The sequence below is a fragment of the Lissotriton helveticus genome, chromosome 2_2 (assembly GCF_964261635.1).
Source record: "Lissotriton helveticus chromosome 2_2, aLisHel1.1, whole genome shotgun sequence".
Classification (NCBI taxonomy): domain Eukaryota; kingdom Metazoa; phylum Chordata; class Amphibia; order Caudata; family Salamandridae; genus Lissotriton; species Lissotriton helveticus.
Genome location: NC_136060.1, coordinates 482,534,440 through 482,557,209, shown reverse-complemented (window position 1 = coordinate 482,557,209; position 22,770 = coordinate 482,534,440). Strand labels below are relative to the sequence as shown.

At 48.4% G+C, this 22,770-nt stretch overlaps 1 protein-coding gene across 1 annotated transcript in view; it reads left to right on the top strand.

Annotated features, from left to right (window-relative positions):
* Positions 1-22,770, top strand: part of LOC144821898 (E3 ubiquitin-protein ligase TRIM7-like) — a 162,393-nt gene that overhangs the window by 10,642 nt on the left and 128,981 nt on the right. The window contains exons 2-3 of the mRNA XM_078679046.1: positions 18,684-18,779; positions 20,866-21,096. Coding sequence (XP_078535172.1) covers positions 18,684-18,779; positions 20,866-21,096 — 327 coding nt within the window. The remainder of the gene's footprint in view (positions 1-18,683; positions 18,780-20,865; positions 21,097-22,770) is intronic.

Genomic DNA, 22,770 nt, shown 5'->3' with positions numbered 1-22,770 from the left:
CAAGAGTCCAGAATACCACAGATCACACGTTGCGCACTATAATCTACTTGGATAGAAAATGCACTATACGCAGGAGGGTCACGTTGATCTGCTGTTCTTCAATGTGAAGTGTAATCTTAGCATGCCCCATCCTTGCAGATAAGTCAGCCATTGTCTCTGTCTTCTAGTGTTAGCAGGAATGAGTTGGGCGCCTGGGAGCGTCAGAGAAACAAGTGAGCATGACCAGAAAACAGAGAGAAGCCTTGAAGGTGTACACAGCCTTATGGGGAAACAACTCAGGGAAGACAATGGCAGGGCATGGGGGTAGGCGTACACTGCTCTCCTTAATTGGCCGGCTCCTAGATTCCATGCATGTCTGAGGCACATCATGAGCTGGATGAGCAATAATTTCCTTAAGATCAACACGGATAAGACTGACGTCATGGAGTTTGGTGGCGGTCCGTCCCTGTGGGATCACACACGTTGGCCGGTAGATCAATCAATCAATCAAAACACTTATAAAGTGCACTACATACTGTTGTAATTTCCCTCTCCCTCTCTACCACCCCTCTCCCCTCTTTCCCCTTGGTACAGCCCACTATTCCTCCAGGAGTGCGTGTTAGAATGTTCATGGTGAGAGACTGCCGCCAAGCTGGGAGCACCTGTTTAAGCTACCACTAATAAATCTAACCTTTGGAACTCACGTTGAGTAGTGACTTATTACTACATTTTGGCGACGAGGACGTGGAGCTGAGCCAGGGTCAGTTAGGTGCCTTCCCCCCTGGATTTGTGATGCTTGTGCGGAAATTTGAATTGAAAAAGTAGACTCACCAGCTGATGTTTGAAGATCACTCGACAGCGGACATATCGGCAAACCAGGCTGTATTCATCGAGGTGTTCCCTTGGGGGGACGTGAGAGTCTCGATTCCGGAACTTAAAAGGAAGTTGGGTGTGAGGCCTCGGTGAAGGAGAGCTGGTGCCGTGTAGAAAAGAGGAACGTTCCCTTTTCGTTTGAGGTCTGACTGACGGCGGTGAATGAAAGGGTAGATTCACCAAGTGGAAAATAAGAACACAAGTCTACAGGAATAAATCGGAGCTTAGCCAGGAGCAGTGTGGGTCCAAGGCAAGTTATCTGGTTGCGGCGTTCTCGTATCCAAGCTGATTTCAGCTTATGAGTTACCGAATAGAAGCGTGAAGCGAGAGTGAAACTGTTGAAGTGTCAGCACTGAGCGCCCTTTCGCACCTTACTGCGTCCCCTCCGTGGTTTGTGAGGACTGGTGTGTGGGCCGTGAGAAGCAGTCGACACTCGTGAGGGAGAAGACTTAGCTGGTCTTGCTCCGAGGAGCCGCAGGGTTGTTGACGGGTAGTTCCTGTTCGGCAATCGTGAAAGAAGAAATAGGACTTTGCAGCCCAAGTTACTTCCTGTATGAATACGGGAGTAAAGGAAGAAAGGTGAAGAAATACTTTGGCGAGTTTTGGTTTTCCTGTGTGTTGCATCGCATGCAGAGGGATTCACACCAGTCCATGAGGTGAGCCTATTAAGCTGCGTGAGGTGAGGTGCGTGGAGCAGGCAAAGAGCTGCATTACTGTCACTACATGAGAAACTGACCCGAGGCAGAGGGTTGGAGATCGAAGCAAGAGTGAGTGACAGCAAAGGAGCGGGACCCACCCAACCAGGGAATTTTTGGGGTCGAGTAGAAAAAAATGGTTTATGAAAATTCTGAACTATTGTTTTTATGGTGAAGGAGATTAACCAAAGCAGACCCAATCTGTTTGACTCAGAATTGCAGTGAGCCTATGAAACACGGTCAGGAGCGGTGAGCGGAACATTGTGAGCAGTCAACCTTTGAAACTGAATGGTGGCAGTGAGTGGTAACTGCGTGAGGAAAGAGTTGAGGAACAGGGTGTAGCGAACCTGGGTTCCCATGATCGAAAATTCACTGAGGCAGCGTTTTTGAGCTGTTGGAAATGTCTGAGAGGATCAGGGAAGGAGTTTAACCCCTGATGCCACGAGAGAAACAGAGGCAGCGTAGTGAAGCTGTGTGAGGTAAGAGCAGAGGAACAAGGGGGTAGCGAACCTGGGTTCCCACGAATAGAGAGAAAAAAAAAAAATCCACTGAAGCAGTGTCCTTAGAGGTTTGAAACGTCTTAGAGGATCAGAGAAGGCGTTGAACTCTCGAAGCCACATGAGAAATAGAACTGAGGCAGGGCAATAGAGCTGCGTGTGGAGGTGGCAAAGGAAAATATCAGGGTTCCGTGTGGAAAACTAAACCGAAGCAGCGCGCAGAAGCAGCGTGAGGAAATCTCAGAACTGAGGTAGAGTGTTAGGAAGCGGCGTGAGGAGAATCCAAAGGAACAGAGGGAGCGTGGCGAACCTCCAGGGTTCTGTGATGTAAACTAAACCGCATCAGCGTGGTGAAGCAGCGTGAGGAAGATACAGGACTGAGGTAGCGCTTGAAAGCGGTGTGTGGAGATTTCAGGAGCGAGGTAAACTACAGGGTTCTGTGTAAGTAAACTAAACCGCAGCAGCGTGCTGAAGCAGCGTGAGGAAGTTTCAGATCTAAGGCAGCGCCAGGAAGCGGTGAATGGAGATTCCAGAGGGACAGAGGGAGTGTGACAATCCACAGGGTTTCGTGTTGTAAACGGAATCTAAGCAGCAAGTTGTGGCAGCGTGAGGAAACCCTTAGTGGGGCAGAGATTGCAAAGAATTCTTGTGGCGGAGTTAACACAGATGGGAGGCAGCACGTCTTTAGAGGAATACGTATCTCTGAGCATTATTGACTGTGAGTTTAAAAGGGTCTTAAATCCACAGACGGGGTGAGCAAAGCATATTCAGTGAATTCTGGGAGCCCCGCAGGGTAATTATAAGCGGAGTGGGAGACGTGACCTTCAAAGAAAGAATCCCAGTGGCAATATCCTGCGTATTTCATTTAACAAGTTTAGGGGCGTTAGAAAGTCCTACTAGTGCACTCGAACCGCCATCTTCCTGTTTTAAGGCGGAGCATCTTCACGTGAATTCCCAGAATACAGTTTAGGAACTGAAGGACGGAAAAGGTACCACGAAATGGAGAAAATATTGACAAGAGGGTCAGTCAGAAGTTTTTATGAGGACATTTGGAGTGTGTGGGATGAATACGAAAAACAAGTCTCGTTGGTAAAGATACAAAGGAATGACGAGTTCAAGGAAAGAACGGTGAGCAAAGAGGAAGATAATGCTAGAAAAAAAAAACCAGTGGGCACCATCTTCCAAGGCGGAGTAAAGACAGATATGATCTCAGATTCAGGATCACGTCTTAAGTCGATGAGCAAGAGTGTAAGGAATAGAGAAGTAGCTGAAAAATATGGAGAAGAATTTAAAGAGGCCAAAATATCCCTAATAACTTATACAGGGGAGGACATCAACGTAAACGGGTACAAAGTTATGGATTCAATGCACAAGGGAAATAATACTTGGAGTACCATACATATAACGGAATGTGGACCCACCAGACAAGGGGGAAAGGTGCAAAAGAGATTGGGAATTTCACGTAATGGAGCTAGAAAAGAAAACATGAGTGAGCAGGCACAGATCAGAAGCATGCATGGAACAAAGAGTGAAGCACAGGGGGCTCGTGTGCCGAAATCAAAGGGTTCGGTAATTCATGAAGGAGCTGCAAGAAATGATGTGTGTGGAAAAGAAGTGGCTAAGGGCAAACGAAAGAAAAAACGAGAGACTGAGCGGCAAAGGATAAAATGTAAGAGTAACCAATTCAATCACAAAGGGACGTGGCTAAGAACCACATCGTCTGAGTCCAAGACCAAAATGATGGAAGAGTATGAAGACACACATGAACAGGGAAAAGATACAGATCTCCCCAGACCGGGGCGAAAGGAAGCAGTTAAAGGGAGAGCGGCCGGCACGGATGTAACCAAGGGTGAAACATGGATCGCTCGCACATCACCGTCAAAAGGTTCGGTAGTTTTTCAAGAAGCTGCAAGCAATAAAGGACGTGGAAAAGATGTAGCAAAGGACAAACTAAGGAAAAAACTCGAAATGTACCAAAGTTGGGTGGACGAAAGAGAATTACGTAAGAAATGCGAGAGAAAAGGCAGAGGAAGTGAAGTTGTGAAAAACAGAGAATTCGAGAGACAGGAGGAGCGCATTGTAATGCAAGAAATGAGCGAGAAAAAATGAAATGTAGGAATAACCTCTTTAATCGCAGTGAGATGAGGCAAAGTACCACACCGGTTGAGTTCAGGACTGAAACAAGGGAAGAATATGTGGACTATGGTGGGCAGAGAAGAGAAAGGGACTTATGTTTGTCGGAGGATAAGGGTGAGAAGAAAGCCAAATACTTTCAAAGGCCTTACAGTGGTAAGATGGAGAGTGAGAGTGGGGAAATGCAGGAAATATTAAAAGGTCTCCCACCAAGTGGCCTGTCAGGGAAGAAGGGTCCATTTGATAATTATTGGAGCAAGCAGGAGTGTCAAGGCCCAGGATACACTAAGGAGTTCTTCCAGGGGAATCAAGAAAGGGAGCAGAATGACAGACTGAGGTCAGCAGAGACTTATGCTAGTGATCCGGAGATGTTTGTAATGGAGTTCGGAAAAGGTCTGGACTCTGCTTACGGCCAAGGTAAGGAGGGTAGAAGAGGGACCAGACCAGTCATCGTGGACGACATTGAGAGAGAGAGTCTTATCTTGTCAGAGGGAGCAGGCGGGGTGTGTCCGGGCCCCAGTTACTGCCCAAGGAAGAAAACAGCGTTACCGCCTATACACCCTCCCCGAGGGAAATGGAAAGACTAGTAGAGGAGTGCTCAACTCCAGGTGGGAATAAACTGTATAGCTTGTTCACACTTAGAGGACCCTAGGGGAAAACAGTTAGGTTGCACTCTTTCCCTGCCTTTCACCCATGCCGTGAGACTTATCCTGTAGTTAATAGATACGCTATGGCGGAGTGGCAGAAGTGGACTTCTAAGGATCGGCATAACCGGCTACACTTATGGTAGCACTCTCGGTGTTCATCCTTTGGGATAAAGGTTAGGACTCTTTACGGGTCCTAGGTGACCAAAGGAACCCAATGTTCAGGACTACTTTTTGTCAGTTCTACACTGAAGTTAACGTGATGGTTTTTACAGTTTGCTGTTCTATTGTTTCCTTGATGTAGCCCCAGCTCTCCTTTCCCCTCTCCTTTCTTTTCTTGTCTCCACGCTTCATCTCCTCTCATCCCTCCCTCCTTTTCCTTCCTCACCCTCCTCTTCTCTTTCTCGTTTTTCCCCCCCGCCCGGGGCGCCGCATTTCCTCTCCTTCTGTTCTCCCTAGGGGGGAAGGTGTGTTGTAATTTCCCTCTCCCTCTCTACCACCCCTCTCCCCTCTTTCCCCTTGGTACAGCCCACTATTCCTCCAGGAGTGCGTGTTAGAATGTTCATGGTGAGAGACTGCCGCCAAGCTGGGAGCACCTGTTTAAGCTACCACTAATAAATCTAACCTTTGGAACTCACGTTGAGTAGTGACTTATTACTACACATACCCGTTAGGGTCTCAAGGCACTGGACAAGAGAGGGGTGCTGCTACTGATCGAACAGCCAGGTCTTCCGGAGTCTTCTGAAGGCCAGTAGGTTTTGGGTCTGCTGTAGGTTTGTGGGGAGGGTGGTCCAGGTCTTTGCGGCGAGGTGGGAGAAGGATCTGCCGCTGGATGTCGTTCTTCGGATGCGAGGGACTGTGGAGAGGGCGAGGCCTGCGTAGCGGATCTGGCAGGTGGGGGTGTAGAAGCGGAGTCGTCTGTTGAGGTATGCTGGGCCGGTGTTGTGGAGAGCTTTGTGCGTGTGGAGGAGGAGCTTGAAGGTGACCCTCTTGTTGACGGGGAGCCAGTGCAGGTCTCTCAAGTGGGGTGTGATGTGGCTGCGGCGAGGGATGTTGAGGATCAGGCGTGCTGAGGCGTTCTGGATAATTTGCAGCCGTCTTAGGAGCTTGCCCGACGTTCCTGCGTAGAGGGCGTTTCCGTAGTCCAGCCTGCTGGTGACGAGGGCCTGGGTGACTGTTTTTCTCGTTTCGATGGGGATCCACTTGAAAATCCTGCGGAGCATTCCGAGGGTGTTGAAGCAGGATGAGGAGACGGCGTTGACCTGCTTAGTCATGAAGAGGGTGGCGTCGAGGATGACCCCTAGGTTGCGTGCGTGGTCGGTGGGTGTCGGTGCTGTTCCCAGTGTTGTCGGCCACCAGGAGTCTTCCCAGGCTGAGGGGGTGGGGCCGAGGATGAGGACCTCCGTCTTGTCTGAGTTCAGCTTCAGTCGGCTGTTTTTCATCCATTCAGCGACGTCCTTCATTCCTTTGGGGAGGTTGGTTTTGGCGGTGTGAGGGTCTTTAGTGAGGGAGATGATCAGCTGGGTGTCATCGGCGTAGGAGATGATGTTGAGGTTGGTGTTGGAGCTGGGGTTGGAGAGTTCCTTCACAATGTTAAAGAGATCTTTGCTGTTGTGTGCGTTGTTATCTAGGCGATCCATGAATGAGGCCCTCTTGGCGGCTCTGATGAGTTGATGGTGGAGGCGGGCATGTGCCCAATACCATCTATGAAAGCCAAGAACCTGGGGATCATCTTTGACGATCAACTGGCGTTTTCTGTCCGGATCAATCAATCAATCAATCAATCAATCAAAGCATTTATATAGCGCACTACTCACCCGGAGGGTCTCAAGGCGCTGGGCGAGGGGGTCCGCTACTGCTCGAACAGCCAGGTCTTGAGCTGCTTCCTGAAGGCGAGGTGGTCTTGGGTCAGGCGGAGGTGGGTCGGGAGGGAGTTCCAAGTCTTGGCGGCCAGGTAGGAGAAGGACCTTCCTCCTGTGGTGGCTCTTCGGATGCGGGGGACGGCGGCGAGGGCGTGGCTGGTCGATCGAAGCTGGCGTTTGGGAGCGTAGAAGTTGAGGCGGCTGTTGAGGTATCCTGGGCCTTGGTTGTGTAGGGCTTTGTGTGCGTGGGTGAGGAGGTGATTCTCTTGTTGACCAGGAGCCAGTGCAGGTCTCTCAGGTGTCCGGAGATGTGGCTGCGGCGGGGGATGTCCAGGATGAGTCGTGCTGAGGTGTTCTGGATCCGCTGGAGTCTCTTCTGGAGTTTGGCGGTGGTTCCGGCGTAGAGGGAGTTGCCGTAGTCCAGACGGCTGGTGACGAGGGCCTGGGTGACCGTCTTCCTGGTCTCGGTGGGGATCCATCGGAAGATCTTACGTAGCATGCGCAGGATGTTGAAGCACGACGAGGAGACGGCGTTGACTTGTCTGGTCATGGAGAGGGAGGAGTCCAGGATGAAGCCCAGGTTGCGTGCGTGGTCTGTGGGTTTGGGTGCGCTGCCCAGGGCGGGGGGCCACCAGGAGTCGTCCCAGGCGGAGGGTGATGATCCCAGGATGAGGACTTCCGTCTTGTCCGAGTTCAGTTTCAGGCGACTGTTCGACATCCATTTGGCTACGTCTGTCATCCCTTCGTGCAGGTTGGCTCTGGCGGTGGCGGGGTCGTTGGTGAGGGAGAGGATCAGCTGGGTGTCGTCGGCGTAGGAGATGATATTGAGGTTGTGCTGGCGTGCGATGGCTGCGAGGGGGCTCATGTAGACGTTGAAGAGTGTTGGGCTGAGCGAGGAGCCTTGAGGAACACCGCAGATGACTTCGGTGGCCTCCGATCTGAACGGGGGGAGGCGGACTCTCTGTGTCCTTCCGGCGAGGAAGGAGATGATCCACTCCAGTGCCTTCTCCTGGATTCCGACGTTGCTGAGGCGCTGTACTAGGGTACGGTGGCAGACAGTGTCGAAGGCCGCGGAGAGGTCCAGGAGGATGAGGGCCGCTGTTTCTCCGTTGTCGAGCAGGGCTCGGATGTCATCGGTAGGTGCGATCAAAGCGGTCTCGGTGCTGTGGTTGGCCCGGAAGCCAGACTGCGAGAGGTCGAGGGATCTGTTTGTCTCGAGGAAGGCGGCCAGCTGCTTGTTGACGGTCTTCTCGATGACATTTGCAGGGAACGGGAGCAGCGAGATGGGGCGGTAGTTCTTGAGGTCGGTGGGGTCGGCTGATGGCTTCTTTAGTAGAGCGCTGAGTTCGGCGTGCTTCCAGCTCTCCGGGAAGGTGGCGGTGTCGAAGGAGGTGTTGATGATGTCCCGCAGGTGGGGTACGATGACAGCGTCGGCCTTGTTGAAGACGTGGTGAGGGCAGGGGTCGGTCGGAGATCCGGAGTGGATGGAGTTCATCGTGCGGACGGTGTCTTCGGTGCTGATCGGGGTCCAGGCGCGGAGGGTGGTGGTGGGGGGCGGTGGTTCGGTCGTGGCGTGCGTCGGTTGGGTGCTGAAGCTGTTGTGTATGTCCGCGATCTTGTTGTGGAAGTAGGAGGCGAGGGAGTTGCAGAGGTCTTGCGAAGGGGTGATGTCGTTGTTTCCGGCGTTGGGGTTGGAGAGCTCTTTCACGATGTTGAAGAGTTCCTTGCTGTTGTGTGCGTTGTTGTCCAGTCGTTCCTTGAATGCGGTTTTCTTGGTGGCGTGGATCCGTTGGTGGTGTTTTCGGGTGGCGAGCTTGAGGGCAGTCATGTTGTCCTTTGTTGGGTCTCTGCGCCAGGTTTTCTCGAGTGCTCTGCAGTTCTTCTTGAAGCTCTTGAGTTCGTCGTTAAACCATGGGGCTTTCTTGCTGCCGGGTCTGCTCGGTGGGGTCTTCAGAGGGGCGAGGTCGTCTGCGCAGTCGCTGATCCATTTCGTGAGGTTGGTGGCCGCTTGGCTGGGGTTCGTTGTGCTGGTGGGAGGGTTCTTGCACAGGGAAGTAGCGAGCTGGTCTGCAGTGATCTTGTTCCAGCTTCTGCGGGGAACCTGTTGCTGGTGATGGTGGAACGTGGTCCTTCTGAAGCTGAAGTGGATGCAGCTGTGGTCCGTCCAGTGGAGTCCCGTGGCGTGGCTGAAGGCGATGTCCTTGCTGGAAGAGAAGACCGGGTCGAGTGTGTGTCCGGCGTAGTGGGTGGGGGTGGTCACCAGTTGCTTGAGTCCGAGGTTGGCGAGGTTGTCCAGCAGGGTGGTGGTGTTGCGGTCGTTGTTGTTCTCCAGGTGGAAGTTGAGGTCCCCGAGGAGGATGTAGTCGGCGGAGGGGAGGGCGTGCGGGCTGATGAAGTCGGCGATGTCTTCACTGAATTGTGTGCGTGGTCCCGGGGGTCTGTAGATGAGGGTGCCTCTGAGGGTGGTCTTGGGGTTGACGTGGATCTGGAAGTGCAGGTGTTCGGTGGGTGCGAGGGTATCGTCGGTGTCGGTCGTGATGCGGATGGTGTTCCTGTGGATGATGGCGATGCCTCCTCCTGTCTGGTTGATGCGGTCCCTCCGGATGATCTTGTAGCCGTCCGGGATGGCGATGGCGATGTCGGGCGCTGAGGAAGCGTTCATCCAGGTTTCCGTGAGGAAGGCGACGTCTGGGGCTGTGGTGTCGAGCAGGTTCCAGAGCTCGACGGCGTGTCTGTGGACGGAGCGGGTGTTGAGCAGGATGCACTTCAGGTGGGTGCTGCTGGAGTTCGGCTGAAGGGTCCGTGGGTGCGTCTCGGGGTGGCTCGGTAGCAGCCCGTGGTACGGCCGGTGTTGAGTGCGTTGAGTTCGGTGGCGTCGTAGGTCCGTCGGGTCGGCTTCCGTTGGTGGGGGCCAGGGGTCCTGGCACTGGGCGCGGGCCAGGCGCGGACGGGCGCAGACGGGCTTACCTTTGGCGCGCCTTTGGCGCACAATCGGCGCTCCCGCTGCGCGTGACCGCTGCGCCTTCGCACAGTCGCCATATATGGCGAAGTGCGAGGGAGGGCGGAGCAGCTGGGAGGCGGGAGCGGGGAGGGCACAGAAAGAAAGGGGGCGTGGCTAATCAACGGTGGCGGGAAGCGGGGAGCGGGGCGGGAGGAAACCGGGGGAGCGAGTACAGGGGGACAGGCGATGACAAATACAATACAAACAAAAGACAATCTCAGTTACAGCAAAGGGGCACACAGCAGGATAAATACGGGGCACAGGAGCCTAAAAGGCAACAGCAGCGAACACAGCCCTAGATGCCCCGACCGCAGGAGACCACGCCGCTCGGTGGCAGGGGGCGTGGTCAGACGGCGGCGGCAGGGTCAGCGAGGCAGGCGGGTGGCGGGAGGCACACGCAGCAGCTGGTGGCCGTGCGGCGCGGGGGTGTCCTAAGCTAGGTAACCTCCTCTTGCTTCTACATTTTGAAGCTACTGCGGAAGGTGTTCCCTTTTATTCCTCAAGAGCTTCGTAAAACTCGTTGTGGCCTTAGTCTTATCCCGATTAGATTACTACAACGCTCTTTTCATGGGTATTGACAAGGCACAGAAGACCAAACTGCAGTCCATACAAAATGCAGCTGCACGAATACTCCTGAACATCCCAAAATGTCACCCCACTTCGGCGGCTATTAAGTCGTTACATTGGCTTCCAATACAGCAACGCATGGATTTTAAGGCCTTATGCCTTGTGCATAAGACTGTATATGGTGGAGGGGATTCCGATCTGCGAAAACTCTTTCAGTGGTATATCCCCAACAGGAGTCTCAGATAGGCTAACTCTGGCCTCATTTGTACCACCAAAGTCCGTACAGCTAGATGGGGGGTAGGAGCTTGTCACATTGTGCAGCTAGGTTGTGGAACCAATTGCCCATTACACTCAGACTTCAACCAAGCATGACAGTTTTTAGGAAACTGATAAAAACATGGCTATTTCCGGGGTCTTAACTGATTAGTTTTAATAATCTGAGATCTCTTTTCTCACTCTTAGCGCCAAACGCCTCAGCATTCGAGCGCTCTATAAACTGTTTTCCTATCCTATCCTATCCTGACAGAACTGTTGAATCCTGTCTCCCTCACTCTGGATTCTAGCTGACCACAAGTGCAGGCTACCTTTATCAGCCATTTTGGGCAACCTCCCCATAAAGCAAATCCCAAATAGGATCTGCTGTGTCAACAGTCAAATCGTGACACACATATCCTTACTTAGCTGCACTCACACTAAATACACACACATGCAGCATCCACACAATTGGATATAGTGAGAGACACTCTTGCAGGGTGCTTTTAGAGGTAGAGCCCGAAAGGTAACTCCTTGTGCCGAGCCGATAGAAGGCCTGCCCTGATTTACGTTGCTGCCTTCACTGTCTGAGTCTGACTCACGGTACTGTATTGTATTGCAGCATTTATGTAACGCTTACTGTAATAAAGTGGGATTTACACAGGATTAGGTTCAATAGGTAATATTTATTCAGCCCCAACCAACAGTCAGCTAACAACTGACAATCCTGGAATTACCAGTTATAGGAACCTTGGTGTCATATGATTCCAAGCACTAGGTTCCAACATGGAACTAGAATACACAGGAAGACAGGTCATCACACTTCTCCCTCTTAAACATTAAACAGGTTTACATGTCCAGCAATGAAGTAGGCAACAGAAAGATAAAGAAAAACAAAGAAGAAACTACCTAGACATAATCACGCAAGTGAACAGGAGGCCTGCATACTCTCACACTCTTGCGAGAATAATTAGACCGCAGATCAGGAACCGCAACAAAATCATCACATTTCCCTTTTCCCCCAAAATGAGAAACACGACTATTGTTCCAGATACGACCATCCTCCGTCTTTACAGCATTTTTGAAAATTTTCACAATGGTTCTAGGAACAGAAAACTTCGACCAGTTTTGACATCCCACAGGAGCCCTGATCTTTACTACCTCCCCCACCACGAATTTGGAATCCTTTGCAGAATTTCTCCTATCCACATATATTTTCCTTTTCCTCTGTAGTTCCAATTCCCTTTCTCTCCATGCACCCACCTCATTATTTTTTACACCCTTGTCCGCAGCCATCCAGGCAGGACATAAACAAGTGTTAGGTGCTCTACCCTTGAAAAGTTCAAACGGAGTTTTTCCTGTAGTTGAGTGAGGAGAGAATCGATACGCTGAAATTCTGTTCTGTAACTCCTTTCTCCAGTCCAAATTGTTGACCCTTGCCAACTGAATGCTTTCCTTCAAAGTTTTGTTGAGTCTCTCCAAAGCACCATTTGCCTCAGGGTGATACAAAGAAATCCTCTTGTGGATAATGCCACACTTACTGAGATACTCCTCAACTTTCCCTGAACAAAATTGTGGCCCATTGTCAGAAAGAATGGAGTTTAGAAAAGCTCTCACGTTTAAAGACAGACTCCAAAAAAGAAATAACAGACTCACTTGTAATCTCCCTTACCAAACTAACCTCAACCCATCTAGAGTACAAATCCAATAAAACCAACATAAATGGAGTTTGATGCTCACCATGTAAAGGCCCCACAATATCAACTGCAATTTCATCCCAGGGGGACCTAGGCAACCTCCTGCAAACCATTGGAGAAGACCTCGTCCTCAAAACTTTATCACTTGCCTGACAAGAAGAGCAATCCCTAACGGTGCGTTCCACCAACAAATCGATACCTGGCCACCAGAAGTCCATTCGTATGCGTTCTTTCTTCTTTGAAATACCCAAGTGTCCCTCATGAGACATGTCCACCAGCACACTTCTGAGATTAACAGGAGGAACTAACCTAGTACCTCTCATGAGTAAACCATCCACCACTGCCAACTCATCAGCAATCAAAGACCAAGGTTTCTTTAAAAAACGAGACCTACCACCTTCCAACAATTTAATGACTTCCTTCAAATCCTCATCCTTACTCAGCTCTTCTCTCCAAGCATCTTCCTTCACCGCCCCCAAGGTAACGTCACACACCTTTAATTCACCCTCAAAATCATCAGCCAAAGCTTCCTCAACATTCTCTACAACACCCACCAGCCTAGACAGGCAATCTGCCGAGACATTCGTTTTTCCTGGGATATACTCAAACTTGAACACAAACTCCTGCAAAGAAATTACCCACCTCCTTATTCTTGCCGAGATGGAGTCTGACCCCTTTTTTTCAAACACTTCCTTTAGTGGTTTGTGATCAGATCTGACGGTAAAGGAGGAACCCCAAACAAACTTCCTGAATTTATTCACAGCCCAATATATACCTAGCGCCTCTTTCTCTATGACAGAGTAATTCAACTCTGCCCCCTTCAAACATCTCGAAGCACAAGCTATCAGGACCTCCTTGTCTTTCCTCACCTGTAACAACAAAGCACCCAGACCCTTACTGCTAGCATCTGTTACAATAAACGTCGGATCCCCTGGAACAAACGCCTGCAAATTTGGTGCATTCCTCAGATCCATCTTCACCTGATCAAACTCTCTGCTACACTCCTCAGTCCAATTAAACACTGCATTTTTACACATGATTTTCCTCAGATTAACAGTCTTATCTGCGAAATTCCTGACAAACTTATTGTAAAATTCTGCCATGCCCAAAAATGATGAAACCTCTTCTTTCGAACATGGTTCCTTCAAGTTTTCAATTGTTTCTACAAGATCCTTCTTTGGGCATATGCCCTTCCTTGAGATGTGGTGGCCCAAATAATCTAGCTCATTGACACCAAACTTGCACTTGCTCTGACGCAGAGTTAAACCAACTTCCAACATTTTCTTCAACACAAGGCAAACCCTCTCATCATGTTCCTGTTCGTTCTTACCAGAAATGAGAACATCATCCTGATAACATCTTACCCCCGGTATTCCTTTGAACAGATCTTCCATAATTCTCTGGAATACCGAGGCTGCTGAAACCAGCCCAAAAGGCATTATTAAGAACTTGAATGCACCCATTGGTGTAATGAAACTAGTAAGCTCTTGACACTCTTCTTTTAGCGGAACTTGGTGATAGGCCGAAGTCATATCTAAGGTGGTGAAATAGCATGCCCCGTCTAATGTAGAAACCAACTCCTCTATGTTTGGCAAAGGGTACTTGTCAACTATTACCTCTTTATTTAAAGCACGAAGGTCAACACACAGCCGAATCTCATTATTAGGCTTTCTCGCGACCACAATTGGTGCGAGCCACTCAGTTGCTTCTACTGGTTGTATAACCCCAGTCGCCAACAACTTCTCAATTTCTTTACCCACGGCATCCTTTACACAAATTGGAATGCGTCTTACTTTAGCAGCAACAGGCACCGCACCCAACTTCAGTTTGATGTTGTGATTGTACCCCTTTATACATCCTAGTTTTTCACTGAACAACTCTTTAAAGTTCTTTATAAACTTGTTCTCCTCATTGTCTACAGCCTGTACTTGAATAACTGGATGAGCATTTGGATTGAGGCTCACACCCAACCTTGCCTGATGAGACCAACTCAACAAGTTGTCTCCCCTGTTTACCACATACACTTTTGCTTCTGTGTACCTCCCCTTATATTCAATGCAGTCAAAAAAGTAACCCATTATTTTTATGGGATGTTCCTGATAACCTGTTGGCCTTATATCTGGTTTACACAAAGTCTTTTTCTTTCCAAACACCTTTTCAAACACCTCGTTTGAAATAAAAGTAACATGTGAGCATGAATCAAATTTCATCAACACACTTGTTTCCCCAATCAGCACATAATCAGAAGGATGTTCTACAACATCATCATTAATCTGAAAACTAACTAACTTAGTCTCAGTCTTCGTATCTCTCCCAACTCTTGTTCTGCAATTTCTACCAATGTGTCCCTTTCTACCACACACATTGCAATTGAACTTAAGATCAGGACACTCTCTCGCATTTGCCATATGTCCATATCTCCCACATCTATAACAAGTTCCTTGAAAAGGAGTTGTGAATTTCTTACTTGTCTGTATTTTAGAAGTACCACTGTCAACCTCCCCTTTCAACTTTTCCTCCTCACACACTTCTTTTTTTTTCTTCTCATCCTCTCTCTTCACAGCCTGACACACCACTTCTTGTGTTGAAGAACAACTTGGCTTTTCATCCTTTTTCTCCTTGCTTAGTTCTCCAACGCATTTTAACATGTGTTCAACCCTTTTTGCAATACCTACCACCTCTTCCAGTGCAGGTTCATCCTTTAGCCACAACTCTTCCCTTATCTTATCACTCACACATCTCAAAACAAACTGATCCCTAATTCGTTCTTCCACCAAACCCCAAACTTGCAACTAGAAGCCAACTTTCTTAGTGCAGTAATGTACTCCTCAACACTTTCTTCCTTACCCTGCTCCTGTAACCCGAAATAGTACCTTTCCATGATTGTACTCACTTTAGGAAGATAATGTAAATCCAACTGCCGAGCACACACCTCATACTCATTCAATCCTCTTTGTTCTGCTTGAGGAATGACTGGAAGAGTCTCCAAAATCTCCTGGCCTTCTCCGCCCAAACAATGCATCAATAAAGCATGCTTCCTTTCACCACTCAAATTTGCACCACACACCCTTGCGTAATTTTCAAATATTTTTTTCCATTTTTTCCACCTAATCAGTGGTTCCCCTGGTTCCATCAGAAAGAAGGGGGGTGCCGTTACATTCTGCATTTTACTGCCCAAGTTCCACTCAACACCCTTACTCTTATTCCACTTTTTAACCTTTAACAACAAAGTTCCACCTCCCTTCCCTCAAAAGGTGTGCCTATCACCGTCGACAGGCTTCAAGTTCTTCAATGTAGAACTAAAAAATTGAGTCAAGTTTTCCTTTTCGGCACCTCTCGGTACTACTCCAAGTTTGAGTCACTTACTCCATCCACCAAGCTCCTCTGACTTTTCTCTTCTTCCCGTTTTCATTCGTTTTCTGTGCAACAGGTCCTTCTGCCCTCCTTACTATTGAAGTTGATACCCTTATAATGTCTCGCTTCAAACTGCTGCTTCACCCGTTGCAATCCTCTTGAAATGACAGAAAAACGAAAAAAAAAAACGATTAAAAAAATCCAACATGGCCGCCACTAATCCATCACAAACATACAGTCTTGTTTCTAAAGTGGATTGGGCTTTCTTTTCCTCTTTTTCCAAAACCAAGTCAAAATGGCCGCCACAACATTAAATGCTTCTTTCTTTGGCTATTCGAGCTTGTTTTCTTTTTTTTCCCGACCTAAAATGGCCGCTAAGAAACAATTGCATCACTTTCTATAGCCAATCTCGCTTGTTTTTCCATTCTTGAAACTCGCCCATTCAAAGATGTCCGCCACCTTTTCTTCAAACAAATAGTCTTTTTTCTAAGGGAAATCACCCTCGAAAATCGACATCAGTTACAAACTCCGTTTTTTTTCTATTTTCTTCCAAAAATCATTGTAAAAGACTACCTTTGCCGATTTTCGTCGCGTTTTCGACTTTCACCACCTCCTTCACCGCGCTTCCTTCGTTGGGCTACAGCTGTACCATGGAGATGCTGATCAATCTACCTTCATCGACACAGCAGTCACGTGAGGTTTTCTCTTAGCATTTAGCTATTCACCTGTTGTTGAGGCTGTCTTGCACGAGTAGATCCCATCCACATACGTCGCCAGTGTAATAAAGTGGGATTTACACAGGATTATGTTCAATAGGTAATATTTATTCAGCCCCAACCAACAGTCAGCTAACAACTGACAATCCTGGAATTACTAGTTATAGGAACCTTGGTGTCATATGGTTCCAAGCACTAGGTTCCAACATGGAACTAGAATACACAGGAAGACAGGTCATCACACTTACCAACCCTATGTGTGACACTGAAGCATTTGCCTACATGGGTAGCACGCTATAACGTGTAGGGTGTGTGGTTGGAAGGATGTTGTCTTTGTTTTGACCTATGCGGGAAGTGTTTCCACATCATGTGTGAGGACCCCCAAGGTCTAGTTATTGTATGTGATGCAGTGCGTACAGTGTGTGGATGAAGTGTTAGAGACAGACGCTCAGTTTATAGTTTTCAGTATGATGGCAGCTTTGAACAGCTCTGCAGATCCCTTTATGGTATTGTCTGTTTAGCTGGTTACTGCACTGGGTTGTCCAGTCTAACATTTTGTGTATAGTTGTGGTCCAGAGTTGTCACATTCAGGTACTCTTTTTGTAACCAACAGGACTTCACTGCTCTCCTGTGGGTGTTAACTTCTTAACTCATTCTCTGCACTTCTCTTCTATGTAAAGTGTATCTCTGAGTTGTAAATATCGTCCACATTTGCAGTGCTGTGGGTGTACATATAACAGTGAAAGATTAGCTGGTGCTGTGCTTCTCAAGCGTTTTAGAACCACAACCCAATTTTTAGAACGATAAACTTTCATGACTCACACCACCTTTAACAGACATGAGGTGTGAGATTTATTAATGTAACTAAAGCATTGTGTAGTCCCATACTGTCAGACAGACCGCACGTTTCCCATTGAAATGGCCACTAAATTTGCACAGACATACATGTTATTGCTAAAACTATATTCCACTAAAATGATAATGTGTGGAAATCGGGTTTCAGTGAATATTTATCATTTGTTTATCACCAAGGTAAAGTGTCTTGATTTGTTTTTATTCTATGAAAATCTTTGTTTGCATCACACTTCAGAATGACAAAAAAAAGAAATGGGCTTTATTTTTGCCTTCCTGACTGCTGAATGTGTACCGGTCATTAATATGTTATGTTTTGTTATAGTTATTTGTATAGCGCACGGCTGCCCCAGCCAAGGGGCGTCCCGGCGCTGTGAAGAGACCAATTGCAGAGAGATTAAAGGCGCAGAGGTATGGAAACAGTTATTGAAAGAGATGAGTTTTGATGGCCTTTCTGAAGGCCAAAAGGTCCTGCATGCCACGGATAGATTCCGGAAGATTGTTCCAAAGCTTGGCAGCTAGGAAGCTAAAGGATTGGCCGCCTACTCTAGCCAGTCTGGTACGAGGGATGATCGCGAGATGTTGTCCCTCTGAGCGAAGCGATCTCCTAGGAGTATACTCCGCCAGAAGGGGGCACAGCATAGGGGGAGAGGCGGTTTTAAGGATTTTGAAGGCTAAACACAGTGCCTTGAACTGGATCCTTTTACCCACCGAGAGCCAGTGCAATTTTTTCAAGGCTCCGGCCACCGAGGAGTGGCGAGGGAGACCTACCAGCGCCCTGGCAGCCGCATTCTGGACTCTCTGTAGTCTGGTTGTTTCGGCAAGGTTCGCCCCCAATGAAAGAGAGCTGGCATAGTCCAGTCTTGAAAAGATGGTCGCCTGAACAATTAACTGGCGGGTGCGGCAGTCGAAAAACCTCAGAATAGGTCTGAGGTTACGTAAGATGCCGAAGCAGGTGGCAGCCACCTTTTTAGTATGGTGAGTGAACTTCAGTGCCGAGTCCACCCAGACTCCCAGATTTTTAACGCATTCCTTAGGCTTAGGAGGTTGGCCCAAGACGTCAGGCCACCAGCTATCTCCCCAGGACGCGGTGTTTTTCCCCAGGAGCGGTATCTCTGTTTTCCCCGCGTTAATAGGTATTTACATTTTTTTGTGTGTTACAAAAATGACATCCTCCAGCTTTCCTTTCACACCACCTGTACCCTAGTGAGATTGTCACATAGTGCACTTTACTTTTCTTTCTCTTGACTGCAAGGTGAGAGGAGTTTGTAAACACCAATTCCCATGTTAAGAAAATAAGCAGCAATTTATCAGGATACATGGCCTGACATTTGACCTCTGTAACTGAAGTGCAGCAAACGTGACACAATAAATACAGAATTTAAAGGCATCTTTATTTATTGCTTGGACTTTCATAACCCACCAAAACATCGGCTGGCGACCCACAGTTTGGGAAACACTGTGCTTGTGCATAGGCACCTTTGTTTGTGTTCCTTGTTCCCAGATAGCACTCCTAACTGTAAAGGTGCAAACGTTCACCCCATAATTTTCCACTCTGCAGGATGAACTCCAGAGCTGGCTTCGCCTTCTGATGAAAGAGAAGGAAGGAATCATGGCATCTAAGCAGAAAGTAGAAGAGGAATTTAAAGCTATAAAGGTGAGAGGAAACTACTACGTCAACGTAGGCATGTGCGCGTCTGGGTGTATCTCTGTGTCTGTGGCGGCATGGCCGTTGTTGGCTGTGTTTGTGGCTGCTGGTTATTGGAGCTGTCTATAGACGTCTAACTCACTCCTGAACTAATGTCTCAACAAGAGCCCTGGAAGGACATGGCTTTGCGGTGTCTATTAGAGCTGTCTAGAGAGAGTTCCAACTCATTCATGAACTAATGTCTCAACATCTCCTTAAGTTTTATTGGTCCACAGCTTAATCACTTTCTGATTGATCGGATTGGATGTTTCGCTGTCTATGCATCCACCTAACAGAGTGCCTGACCCGTGTGGCAGCCACAGTGGGGTTAAGTGCTAAACCATAGAGCAATGTGGCAGTCCTTTAATGGACATGTACTAATATCACCCAGGAACTTAACTCAATCCTCCCTAGTGCCCTATCATCTCCCACCACTACACTACACTACCATATAACTGTACTACACTTCCACCTTATCCTTCCGCACTACCACTACCACTACTTACCTCTCCCAACACAATATACAACCTGGCTGTATGGTACTACACCAGCACTACAATGTCAGCCCAATTTATGGAGAGCGCAGTGTGTGATCTGTGGTCTCTTGTGCACCCATTCCCAACAGCGCATTACCACGTGAGCACTAGTTTACCACCATCCAGCAGACTACCTCTCTAGCTCCCTAGCCCCACATCAGTACCACGCCACACTTCCGCATTACCACACTAACAGTCCAGCACTATTACTCCTCAAAGTACAACACTGCAACCCACTGTACTACACAAGAACTCCATGCCACCCCATTATCATCCCACACCACACCACCCAAAAGACTTATCCAACATCTACACTACCAATACACTGTACTTCACCCACACTTCATGGAGGTCTACCACCACCACTGACATCCACCACCACTGTAGTAATGCTCCCCATCACTGGACTGTCCTTCTGCTGCCGCATTAAAGTCCTCCAGGGCTGCTCTGCCCCCCTTCACGCCAATGCCTGGGTGCTTGTATCTCTATGTCTCTTTTCTAATTGCAGGTGAGGTTTCCCTCATTTCTAATTCTCATTTAGAATTAGGAAGGAGCCCCTATTCCAGTCACCATAGTTAAGTACCCAAGAGTGGCACGGAAATCATATGGGGGAATCTTCTTTTTATTAAATACTTGTTTTATCCAGTCAACAGTCCCACATGTTGCATTATAACTACTTTTAATGGCTCAACTATACAGTAAAAAATACAGAAGATGACTGAAGGGCAGTGTGTGCCCCATGAGGTGTGGCAAGGATGCACCATCTGTGCTCTCACTGATTGGTATCCATGTTTAGCTCTGTGATTGGTCATCGCTGGAAAGAGTGCGAAGTAGCCAATCAGAGATTCCTAGCAGAGTGTAGAGGAGCGCAATCTCTGTCTGATACCTGGCACTGTATTCGAATAGGCCTCGCGCATGAGCCGGCAGCTTAGGGCCTGATTTAGATCAATACTGTTGATTTAGACCAACGGTGACAATATATAATATCCCGTCCGCCGAAATATAAATCCCATAGGACATAATAGGATTCATAGTTTGGCAGACGAGAGAGCCGACACAGTTGTAACGGAGTAACCCTTCCGCCGAGATCTAAATCAGACCCTTACAGAGGCTCAGCAAGGGGGAGGAGTGGCGGTTCCCCCGGGTGGCACGAGTTTTGAGGCGGTGGCTGTCATGGGGCAGGCGCTGAGGAAATCACCAGCACCCCTACCCCCCCCCCCTTACACACAGCCGTGGCCCTAGGTCTAGCTACGCCACTGAGTCCTTAGCCCTCAACTGCACGCGATCTAAAGCAGGCCTCCAGTGGAAGATCTGACTGTGTTGAGAACTCAGTTTCATATTTGAAAGTGGTTCCTCAATGAAATATATAGTAATATATTATAGTAAATATAATTCAACATAACAATAGACAAATTTGGTATTGTTCTGATATATTGCAGCAGCTCGTCTTTTATGGGTCTCTCAAATATTTGCTCATCGACCAACAGAATCTATGACTAATATATCCTTCCTCCTGACAGAACAAGTTGGTGGCTGCGAGGCAGAGAACTGTGGCTGAATTTCAACGACTGTACCAGCTACTGAAAGCACAAGAGCAGGCCATGCTCAGGAGACTGGCGGAGATGGACAGGAAAATCACCATGTCCGAGAACGCGAAGGTGGCCGAACTATCAGGTCAAATATCACCTCTTGATGCCCTGATCAAGGAGATCCAGGCGAAGTGTCGACAGTCAGCAGAGGGCTTCCTGCAGGTGAGGGTCTGGTGGGGGAGCACAATGTGTGAAGCTTGTGCTGTTCATTGTGTAATCTGGGAACAACCCTGGAGTATTGTCCCAGTTTTGTTAATAATTTATGAACAGCACACGGGCATATTTACTAATCTTTCACTCAACGCAGCAAGGCAACTTGCTGCATTTCGTTCCATGTAAGGGAGAGCAGAAATGAGTCATATCTAACATATAGTGCACTTCTGCTCTTTACTAGCGCTGGCACCACTGTGTGTTGCCTAAAGGCACCCTCGCGTCATACTGAAAGGGTGCCTGCATTACAGGCAGGACGGTTTTTGTGCAGGAAGGAATGACATCACAATGCAGCACACATAGAAAGAGGAAGTGACGCAGAGCTGTTGCTACTTATTACGCCTCGGTCGGTTAGGCACACCACTTTGACACTAAAAATAGTTTTACAAGACTTTGTACATCTGTGTGTGTGTGTCAAAATACATGGGTCGACACACGAGAACATCCATGCTCCATCCATGTAAAGCCTACCTGATGCAAAGTTAGGCAAGGCAGAGCTATGTGCTGCGTGGCGTTACCTTGTATTTTCTGAAGCATGCAGTGCCACGCACATCGACTTTGCATGGCTTAGGACATGCCAAAACTGATGGTCACTACCCTTATATTGACTCATGTCAGCGAAACAGACAGCTGTTTATATTTTTCAAAAGTCTTGGACCCTCCCCGATGCCATGGGGACACACAACCCTGACCCTTCACCCGGAAGCCCTGTTTGTAATATCCGAGTAGTACCTCATCGTTTGGAGAGGATGGGGGTGTGGCATAGTGACTGGAAACAGCAGGACTCACTGTAATGAGGAGCAGTGGTAAGGGACTATTTGGTGATAATAATCCTGTTTTGTTAGGAGACTGTGTTACCAGCTGTTGTGTTATGCAGATTTGAGAAGCGCACTATCATTTGGGATGGTATCCTGGTGCTCAGCAGATGTTTGTCTCACCAAACCTAGGACCCAGTAGGACTACTTGAAAAGCGAGGTCTTCAGCTTCTTGCTAAATGCAAGAAGTGAGAAGGGGACTCCTTTGTATAGCAGTAGGCCCTTCCATACTTTATGAGTGATGTAGGCGAAGGCTCGGCCACCAGATCTGGTTATGTGAATGGTATTTGTGCAAGTAGATCTCCGGACGAGCGGAGGTGTCTGAAGGTTTGTGAAAGCAGATGCGATTGTTGTGGTGTGCCGGGGAAGTGTTATATAGAGCCTTGAAAGTATGGGTGAGGTGTTTGAATTGCGCAAGTTTGTGAATAGGGAGTCAGTGGAGATACTTCAGGTGTGGTGTCATGTGAGTACAGTGTGTGAGGTTGAAAGTGATTCTGGCCGCCAAGTTCTGAATGGTCTGCAGCCTTCTGGTGAGTTTTTGTTGATTGTGGCATAGTCCAGCTTGCTTATGACCAGTGCATGTGTGATGTTTTCATAGAGGCTGGTTGGGAGCCATTTGAAAATCTTTCTCAGCATATTCAGTGTATGGAAGCATTAGGGGGTGACGGCGTTGCCTTGGGTGGTCATGTCGAGTTAGCTGTTGATGATGATCCTGAGGTTCTTGGCATGAGTGGTGGGTGGTGGGAGTCGGTCTAGCTCTGTTGGCCACCAGGTGGAGTCTCACAGTAAAGTGTTCTTCCCAAAGACCACA